At 39.3% G+C, this 10,807-nt stretch overlaps 1 protein-coding gene across 1 annotated transcript in view; it reads right to left on the bottom strand.

Moving 5' to 3' along the window:
- Positions 1-289: 289 nt before the first annotated feature.
- The window catches only part of STAMBP (STAM binding protein), a 28,238-nt gene continuing 17,720 nt past the window's right edge, over positions 290-10,807 (bottom strand). Inside the window, exons 6-10 of the mRNA XM_004691534.2 lie at positions 8,834-8,958; positions 7,871-8,008; positions 2,767-2,879; positions 2,123-2,222; positions 290-935 (exon numbers count right to left, since the gene is read on the bottom strand). Coding sequence (XP_004691591.1) covers positions 879-935; positions 2,123-2,222; positions 2,767-2,879; positions 7,871-8,008; positions 8,834-8,958 — 533 coding nt within the window. The 3' untranslated portion in view covers positions 290-878. The remainder of the gene's footprint in view (positions 936-2,122; positions 2,223-2,766; positions 2,880-7,870; positions 8,009-8,833; positions 8,959-10,807) is intronic.

Here is a 10,807-nt window from a genome sequence, read left to right as displayed (position 1 = left end):
GTTCAGCTGAAAGTTTTCAGGACCTAAGGAGGAAGTGAATGGAATGACCCAATTGAGACTGCACCAAAGTAACAGAGATGCCTTCACACCTCGGGGAGACAGCGACAGACAAAAAACATTAGACAATTAAAAGTGAACTGGGACACAGTTCAATGTCAGTACCTCTCCAGTTCCATTATCTCCTCACCTTTCTCCAAACAACCATACCTTTTAGCTAGCCTGTTTAGACAATCCCTGCTCAAACAGATCACACACACACACACATACACACACACAAATAAGTAATAAATAAGTTACTTTAAATTTTATTGTAGAAGAAAAAATATCTTAAAAGATTTGTTAAATAATAATTCCTGACAAGCTCATTCTTCAGGGTTTTCAAGTGTTGCCTTCTGGTTAGATATAAGTGTTCCTCACCCTTGTAATAAATAAGCTACATTAATATTGGCATCAACCACAGGAAAACCCAAAGATTTTCTAAATGGCTTCCAAATTTCTGCATAGATTCCCTTACTTAGTTCAAAGGTAAACAAACAAGTTGGGAGAGAAATTAGGACAGCTGAGAGGAAAAACATGTTAACACAGGTGATTCTAGAATGGAGGGTTAAGAGTGTTCACTTATACCACTCTTTCAATTTATTTTTTTAATTATAGGCACACTTGAAAAGTTACTGTAGTGTGATGATGCTATTTCTGAGACTTGCCTAAAAAATATATTCAATTATTTCTTTTTAAACCAGAAACAGAAAAATCAGTACTCCCCCAGGGTGATACTCACTTTCTAGTCTGTGTAAAAAAGTTTCCAGAGCTCTCTGGAATGTTTAAGTTAAGGGGCTACAGTACACTGATATGGTTTTATAGTTCTTGGAGTCAAACTCTCATCGAAGGTCTGTGATGGTCACTGCTCTCTCCACAACAGTCACGTGGCTGCAGCTCTGTAATAGAAAAAAGAAAGAAAGGGAGAATTCCACATTTAAAGAAACCCTTTCTTTAAAATGCTCAACCTGAAAAAAATAAAGCTCCTTCTGGCAAGTAGTTCCTAGCCTAGAAGCCAGACTGCTCTTAAATGGCATTATTGCAGGGGCCTGGGACTCATTACTTCCACAAATCCCTAAGTGTAGCCTGAAGCAACATCAGTCTACATAGCTTAATTTTGCAAATATATTATATCACAGCATGATTCATAAAATGTACATTTATTTAGAAGAACTGCTGCCTTCATTACAGCTTTTGGGGTTATTATGTCAACCAGATAGTAAAATATACTTCTCACATGGGAATGCTCACTCTGGGCATGAAAAGGGGACTATACCACTGAAAACTTGGGCATTTGGGGGAATTGTGCATTGTTTCAACATTCTGGCCCTTAGACATTTATTACATTCTAACGACTAACTTATCTTTGAACAGATCTGTCAGAAAGTTCTTTCCCACATTCAGCGGAAAATTGTTACTCTCTGAGTCTGAGTTTTAGTCTCATGAAATATACCCCACACCCTTGTATGCAACCATCCTTAAAGTCAGTTCTCAGATTCTCCCTGATTCTCAGATTTCTCTTCTAATTCTTAGATTTACATTAGATTTAAGGGGCACACTGAGACATACTTATCAGTCACTGAAACTTTTTAGTTTTATTTGGGAAAAACAACTTCTCAAGGTCATAAAATATTATTTAAGCAGAATTCAAGAATCAAATATACTTTATCTATCTTAAGTGGCTTTGAATTCAAACCTCTTACCGAAGCAAAGGCTTGGTAAATGGATATTGATGAAGAAAACTAACATGTAACAATCCAGCTACTATACATTATTTCGTTTAATTCTTTCAATAACCCTATAAAGTAGGTATTATTATTGCTTACTTTAAAAAAAAAATTGTCAACCCCCATTTACAGATGAGAAAGTTGAGGTTTAGAATTGTTAAGTAAAGCAGAGTCATTAAAAGGCTAGGCTGTGACTTTAATTCATTCCTATCCTATACTGCTTCCCATATATATCCTTATTAGGAAGATTTGAAAAGGTAACCCACAAGTTTCATCTTCTAGGCTGACATGGCACTTCTTCAGTTCTGACTGTTCTCCCTGTTTAAGACAGCCCTGATTTCCTCTACATAGATACATACACAGAAAAGAGGTGGATCCTTGCTGTGTGGATGAAATCCTTTCTGGCGACAGGAAGAAATCTCCTCTAGTCCATGGTCAGTTAGTTTAAAGAAACCAGTTCTGAAAGAAGAAAAGGCAGGTCTAGAATCAAGCAAAGGTATCCCCCCTACCAACCCTTGACACACACACCAGGGGAGAGTTCATTCTGAGACAGCTTCATAAGTATGCTAGCTCATAGGTTTTCACTTAGTGAATGAATTGGATTAGAGAGAATCATTAGAGAATGAGTCACCTTTGCCACACTAGTTTTGCTGGGAGAATTCATAATAGATAACAGGATTTGGAATGAAAAAGAACTCTGAGACAATTAATTTTCAAAGTCTCTAACCTGTCACCAACTTACTGAAATTCCTACTGCTTCAAGTCAAACATTTTAAATTTTTTATGTCCCTTCCTTAGAGAACACCTAAGTCATGGCTTAGATATATTTCTAAACAAGCACAGGATATGGGGCTTAAAAGGAAGCCTTAGAGAACAGCAAATTAATACCAGCAATTTGTATATTTATAGAGCGACAGGTCTTAGGAATATAGATCTTTTCCTATGAAGTTCCTCCCTGCAACTATCTCCTTGTAACCCCTACAACCACTTCCCATGTACTTACTCGTGAAACTTGGGGGAACAAACAATGGCTATGGACTCTGGCAACATCATCTGGTAGGAGCAGTGAGTGTGCAGGTCAACACTGGAGAGAAAGGCAGTCTGTGTGGGATGAGTCTAGAAGAGAAAGAAAGTCAAAGACCCCTTTGTGAGGGATCACAGACAGGCCTAGCCCACAAAGGGAGACAGGCCTAGCCCACAAATAGTTCTCAACAGCTAGTTACAACCTCCTTCTCAAAAACAAAGTCATTTTAAGCCATGTGGAGTGTGCCAGAAGTTCACAATAACTAGTGAACTTTCCTTCCAGTATTATTTTAATAAGTATAGTTTACATGAGTAAATGCAAAGACATATAATTTCTATTGACCAAGACTTGATGACTCCTTGCAAGCTGTCTTTATGCAATGGGGAGTCACCCATTCTGGTGTAGATGGCACATGCTGATGGTATAATACTTCAATATGGTAGAAGACAAGGACTTAACAAACCACAGTTGTATGAATGGCTCTTCTGGCTGACAGAGATGTTAAAACATCAGCCATGAGGCTGGAGTGCCATAGCAGAAAGCTCTATCAGCAAATGGTAAAACCTGTCCTATGGTTAAAACATGTCACCTGAAGATATAAGAGGCAGAAGGCAAGTGAGATTTCGGTGGGCAGTTAAGTCACACAATGGACCCTGTCTTGTTTGGGAAATATTGAAGATATTTAAATTTGAGGATAAATAGCTAAGCACCATCTAAATGTGCATTCAGCTCATCTAATTTGTTTCCAATTATTCTGTGTTTTATTGAGCATGTTATTTGTACACAAATATGCAACTACATAATGACTCATGTTCATTTTAAAGGGGGGTATGATCTTAGGTAACATGAGCAGGAAACAAATGACCGAAACCTAAAACAAAAGACCAACCTCACTGACAGAAAAGCAGAGAAAATATATAAATACACTTAGTGTTTTTAAGCCTGCTGTATTAAAAAAAAAAAAAAAAGCTCCTGAGGAGTTTATCAAAAGCATGGTCTTTAGTGGCCTAGTCCCAGAAATAGCAATGTGGAGAGGGCATTTTCTTTTTCTTCTTTTTTAAGTGGACTAACTGATTCTTCTGTGCAGCTTTATCTGTGAAGCACCCCTCTACAAATGCTGTAACCAGTTCACTGGGGAGAGGTCTACAACCTAGGGACACATCAGCCATGGGCTAGCAGCACATACAGGCATATGGGCCATGTAGGAACCCTGGTGACATTTAGGGAAAAGGAGTTTCTACTTGATCATAATATGATCCTATAGACTACTAGGGAGTAAAGACTTATACAAATACTCTTCACCTCATGGTTCCTGCTGAGAATTCCAACTAGGAAAACAAGGGGCCTATACAAATCCATCAAGGCCTCTGATCTCAAGTTGGGTCAGCTAGAAAAACTTAACAGAGGCACACAGCAGGAGCTCAATAAATAATTGTTAAAGTGAATAAAAAATTTCCCTTGAGCCTCTTCTCCCTTATAACCTCAACCCTTCACAGTTGAGGGCTTTAAAATGGTTATGTCCACTATGGCCAGAGGTGAGAGAAAGGTATTTTTATGAAGACAAAACAATACACTAAGGGAGTGAGTGAAAAGGAGCAAGGAGAGTGAATGCTGAAGGCAGCCTGGTGCACCTGGGCAGGGGCAGAGTGGCCACAGGAAACATGATGTAGAAAGAATTTATCTGTTTATATTCTCCGTTACTAATTTTAAGATCTGAGCAAATTTTATGATCTGTTTCTTTTTTTCCTTTCAGCTAGGACATAAAAGGGGTGATTACTATTACATTCTATCAAAACTGAGAACAGAACTAGTCCAGAATGTCACAGATCCAGGTTGAGGGGGTAGAGCGTTTGACAGCAGGGCTGGGTTGAAGAATCAAAGAATGTTTTGGTGTCAGCAAGGTAGAACTCTCAAAAGTGGTGACAGCGATCTGACGGTAATGAATGTTCTAGATGCACTGAGACAACTTCTAGATTGAGCACAGCCTAACAATCTGTACCAGCACCCTGGCCTCCAGCTTTTCTTATTTCTGCTCCTGTGGGTTCCATAGGTGCACAGCTGTCATTCTACTTGGACCTCTGCCTCATATTTCTTCTTTTGTGCTTCAGCCTATGTATTTGCTTCTTCCATTTGGCTCTTTAGGCGCAGAGGCTTCTAAAAAAATGGTGTTACAGTTGCGAGCATAGCCTACTTTTTATTTGTTTTTAATCCCAATGCAGGATCAAACAGTACAGAAATATAAAGAGAAAATAGCTAAAGTACTATCAATTCAGGCTCGAAATTTGTTCTAAACTGGCCTTTGCTTATGTTAGTAACTAAATTCGACCTGAGATCTAAACAGTAACTATTCCAAGCTTCCCCAGTCTCCATCAGTTCCTGTCTCCCTCCTATTGGGCAGTGAATCTAGACTCCAATCTTACTGAAATCTAGATCATCTAGAATGAGTTCCCTCAACCTTCCAAATATAATCCAAAAAAACTGTGTCTCTCTCTTCCTTCAATTTTGTCTCAAGGGAATGTGTATTTTTTCCCCCATATGATGATGAACTCCCCAGCCCTGGTACTTTTAATTGGAAACTTTCATACATCCCATTATCTCCTCTTTCCTGCCCTTCTACAGCTCCCCTATGGTGCTCCACTGGCTCTATGGCCATGAAAACCCTTTCCAACAACTACACACAAGAATGTAGATCAACATTAAAATGTTGAGCAAAGATGCCAGGCACAAAAATGCACATATTACATAAGTCTGACTATATGAAGTTCAAAACCAGGCAAAATGAACTACTGAGTTTAGGGATACCTCATAGCAAAACTAGAAAGAATGCAAAGGAGCTCTTGAAAAGTTAGGTGGGACTGCCTGGAGGTACATGTGACTGGGCAGGAGTGTGGTAGTGTGGGGGAAGCATGATGCTGGCAAGGTTCTGTTTCTTGACTATGTTGTGTGCCCATTTAGATATTTGCTTAGTAACTCATTAAGAGTTCTTTAAGTTTATGTACTTCTTATGTATGTATTACTTCAAATATAAAAGTTTGAGAAAACAAAATCAAACATATTCATACTAAACAGTCAAGTGAACATTCTTTTAATGCAGCTATTCCTTAAACCACCATCCCATCTCTTTCCTGTCCTCTAGAGCTAGGCTCTTCAAAGGCTTAGTATACACTGTATTATACCACAACCCCAAACCCCACTATTTCTTAAATCCTTATGATGCACTCCTATCACTACAACTCCTCAATCAAGATCACCAATGACATCATCAAATCCAAGAGGCTGATTCAAGTTACCACTTCAGAGCTCTCTGCAATGTGTGGCATGGTTAACATACTGAAATTTCTTCTTAAAACCTTCCTCTTCCACTGGCTTCTATGCCTCACACTATCCTCTCCTTTCTCTGATATCTCTGCTTTGTTACTGTCTGTATTCTCCTAGGTAGCCTGCTCCCCAAGCTATTGGTAAATATCTTATTATGCTTTTCTCTCCCCCAGTTCCAAAGCTTCCAAGGACAGCTAAATGCTGAGGACTCCCTACCTCTTTCTCACCATAACCTTGCTCCCAAGTTCCAGTCATATTTCAACTTCCTGATAACTACCTCACTGATTTAATGTCTCACCAGTACTTCAAATTCAACATACTCAGACCTGAGCACACCTCTGCCTCACTCCCAAAGGAAGTTCTCCCTGGAGATGTTTGTATTCATGAGATGATCACTGACATCTCCATGAGTCAGGACCCAAATCTCTAAGCATCAATGACTTTGATTCATCTTCCTCTCTTATTTACTTCCCCATAGTCACCTTCTTCCCAGATGCACTACCATCACCTAACTCTCTTAATCATTAGATTTTATCACTACCCTAATGTCTTAAGTGTGGTCTCCCTGCCTCAACCTCCCTAAAATCTCTCTCTAGGGTAAATTTTCTAAATGTGGCTTTGATCATATCACTGGTCTACTAAAATAAACCTTAGGAGTTCTCCAATTACTAAAAAACAGACCTAGTCTGCCTGTCTACCCAAGATCCTCCGGAACACTGCTCAAAAGCCTATCTACCACTGTTTTCTGATATGAACCCTAAACCGCAGCAAACTGGACCACAAGACTCCAGGAACAGTTGGCCTACTCCAAAGTTATCCCCTCCTTATAGGACTCTCCCTTGGCCCATTTTGTCCAAATGATACTAACTGTGAGCCTTCCCCGCTCTGAGTTCCACAGTTTGTACCACTAAAGGCATTTGCATAACTTGCCTCATATGAAGAGTTACTACATGTCTACTCATCCAATCGCTCTTAGGAGACTAAAATCATATCTTATACAAATTTATATCTCTTGGCAGATAAAGAACACATTTTATATCCCCATATACTACAATGGGAGATATACAACAGAAGACAAGTATTTATCTATAACTGGTCTTTAAAAAGTCACATGGGATTGCCTCATAGGTCAGTACTTCCCAAATTCTACCATGCAAATTTGTGTCACCTTCCCAAACCAGAAATGAGCTGACCTTTTTGTAGGTAACCCTGTCACACAACATGAAAGCAGCTTGGTCTGTAAGTGCGGGGATGAAGAACAGAAATAATCTTCAGGAATGAAATTATATTTTACCTATACATTACCAGAAAGTCACATAAACACTTAAAAATCACCTGTATTAGCAGCCCTTTGGTTTGAATTAAGGTGTATCCTGCTTTAATAAAGGCCAAATGCAAGCATCTTAACAGCTTTGGTTTATTTAAAATATTTTGTACCTTTTAGGGACAGTTCTATAACAATGTCCACATATTGTGCAGGCTGGCAACCCATCACTATTCATATTCACAGGGAAATTAGGACATTAGGGAAATAAGTTTGTTTTTATTAAAAGAAAAATTAGAAAGCACAAGTACTTCTCAGAAATCAATACTGGAGTGCAAGAAGTCAAATAAGCCAGGCAAGTCAAGCATGCATTCAATGGTAGGAAAAACAATTATGTAAATAATCTGGGTATGATTCACTTTGCTCAGAGTCAGAGAGAGCACTGAGTGGAATACATCATGAAAGAAGAGGAGGCTAGCCCTCTGAGAGCAAGTCACTTACATGAATCCAGCCCAGTGTGATGAGGCCCTGTTGATCCTGTATGAGGAAAAGTTCTTCTTCATTTTCGGTGTTACAATAGTCAGATCCACCACTTTGCTTGGGGATGAGGACGTGGGTAATGGTAAATTCATTCCTCATCTGTCAAAAGAGAAAACAGCTTGTGATAATTCCCTGCCACTTATGTAAGCACACCCTATCTTGGTAGTGGAAACTTAAAACCGCAATATAATTGAAGGCCCTTCCTACTTCAAGGGAGTCCTGAGTCATCTGCTACTCCCAGAGTCCCTCACCCCTGTGGTTCCCAACTCTGGCGGCTCATGCAAACTGCCTAGGGCACAATGCAAAGAAGTAGATGCCTACAGCACTGTGGGAATTTCCTGCTGTAGTCAAGCTGGTTCTTGAGAACTTCCTGTTATACCATTTCTTTTCCCCTGCTCTTGTGGAAAATAATTTCCCTCTCACTGTCTCTAAAAGCTATTTTCATCCTTTAAGGCTCAGCTTAAGTCTCCTGTACTTCATTCATTTATTCATTCAGCAATTAGCAATGGCTTCAGTAAATGTCTCCTATTACTCATTATTTAGCATGCTATTTATTTCTTGATGTATATCTCCCATTTCTTCAAGATGCTTTGGTATATGTTTTGTGGGTGCATGCACCATGCTTTACATACTTTATTGTCCCAAGTCCAACCATAAAGCATGTGTTCAGAAAAGGATATACAGGGAATGACTGGATCTTCCCTTTAAATTTAGAATTAGGTATTTCTCACCACTTGCATTCAAATAATCAATTCAATCTAAGGTACTTTGAAAAAGTCAAATACAGGGCTTCCAAATTCAAAATGATACTATTTCCTTCTCTAGAGGGATATGGACAGAGCAAGTAACTCTGAAATTCTCTGAGAGTCACAGGAGATCAAAGGTAAGAAATAGTGTCAGCTCAGGAAAGAATTTGAGTTTTACCAGTTTTCCACAGAGAATGCCACAGGTCTCCACTCCACGGGCAGTGTTGGCACTAGCTAACTGGAGAAACTGAGGGCAGAGCCTCTCAGGCACAACCACATGGCGCAGTCCATCAATTGTAGGAACTGTAATGAAGAAAGGGGGAAGTCTGAGACCAGGGGTGGAGCCTCCCCAAACAGACCTCAGAGTTGCCAGTGCTAGGAGAACAAAGTCAGATCATTGGGGCCCCCCCAACTTCAGGTAGTAAGTGGGAATCTCACCCTAAAGACATTAAGTCTCCTCTCTACCTCTGGCCATAGCCATCAGTGTACATTGTTACAAGGAAAAAGCAAGGTTTAATCATTCAAGTTAAGACAAAGGTAAACTACTATTTAAGAAAGTTTCTAAGCTATTCACTAATGCTCTGTCCCAAACTAATACAAAGGATAAAAATACAACCTCCTCATTTAACTGAACTTTTACTTTTTATACCTTTTATCTCAGATAAGAATTATCAGAGAGTATGTCTTTCAAAGAAATACACCAGCATATATTCTAGATAATAAATAATAATATGGGCAACTACATCTGAACTTATTCTTTCATAAGAAAGTTAAAATACCAAACAAAACAACAAAAAACATATCCTTGGTGTCAAAACCAACATGAATGAACAAAGTACCTCGTGAGTTGCTTCAGAATGCCAAGAACAGACTAGTCCCCTAAATCCAGGCAGGAATCTGGCAAGAGCACCAGCAGACTACCATTAGGGTACGTCTTTCAGGGTCACATTTTCATGGGGGACACAAAAGAGAGAGGGATGTTCTGTTTCTGCACATTCAGCAGCAAGGTCTGAACTGCTGTAGAGGTAACAAAGTTTAGGAGAATGATGTGGACTGGCAGCCTGGTGACCACATCTGATGTTACTGAGTTAAGGTTTGGCACAGACCTCTCCTTCTAACTCAATAATCACTCACCGAGCACAAACCAACTAGACACTGGGCTCAGCCCATCGGCAACACAAATATAGTACAACTCAAGCCCTACAGGAAATTAAACTCAAGTTTACACATAAACTCAAGATACATGTTTTGTGGGCGCATGCACCATGCTTACATATTTTATTGTCCCAAGTCCTACCATAAAGCATGTGACTACACTATCAGGAAAATTATCTCAACTATTTTAGATACTAAGAGCTCCTGAGTCTTAAGGAGAAGAGAACCAATCTGACAAAAGGAGGCAGGGTTTGGGGGAATCTGGAAATTTTTCAAGAAAAGCAGGGAAGACAGAGAAAGATTTTTAGTTCAAGACAAATGTTAACAAAGTTCTTTGGGTAAGCTAGTCCTGGGACTGTCTTGGGAACATGACAGGCCAATCTGACCAAAAGATAGACTATTTAAGAAGGAACAATACAGAGAGACAAGTCTGTCAAGTACAGGTGGAAAAAAATCCTAAAGGTCACGCTTCAGAGTCCAGCGTCTTTGCCACTCTTACAAATTCTTTCACAGGGATCCTCTACAAAGCTGACTCCCTTTAATGACAATTTGAAACCCCAGTCCTACACCTCCACCAGAAAAAAAACCCAACCTATTCTAATGAAGGTATACTCATCATTATTGCTATTACTGTTAGATAACCAATTATGGGCGAGAAAAGGAAACATTGTCTAGTTCTTATGGCTATTATGAATTATCACTAACTACAGCTTTTATCTTGACTAAGCTCCTTCCAGGTTAGGAATACTTCAGGGCAAACACAATTCACAGCTCTCGTTAAATATTTTTGAAAGTGAGCTGTTGAATAGCAAAGTGGTATTATAAATTTCAAATTTCCTTTATAAAGAAAGGCCTTTATAAAAGCAGTCTCTAGTTCACTGAACATTTCGGATCTCTGTATAACCCTTACAAGCTGGGGGTCTCAGTTTCAGGTTATAATTAATATTTCAGAACACTGTTCTGGTCTCAGGTAACCTATATGGCTAAGTATAGGTCA

This window comes from Condylura cristata, unplaced genomic scaffold (assembly GCF_000260355.1).
Source record: "Condylura cristata isolate star-nosed mole 26May11 unplaced genomic scaffold, ConCri1.0 scaffold00031, whole genome shotgun sequence".
NCBI classification, from domain to species: Eukaryota; Metazoa; Chordata; class Mammalia; order Eulipotyphla; family Talpidae; genus Condylura; species Condylura cristata.
The sequence above is the reverse complement of the archived record's forward strand: the minus strand, read 5'-3'. Positions and strand labels throughout refer to the sequence as shown.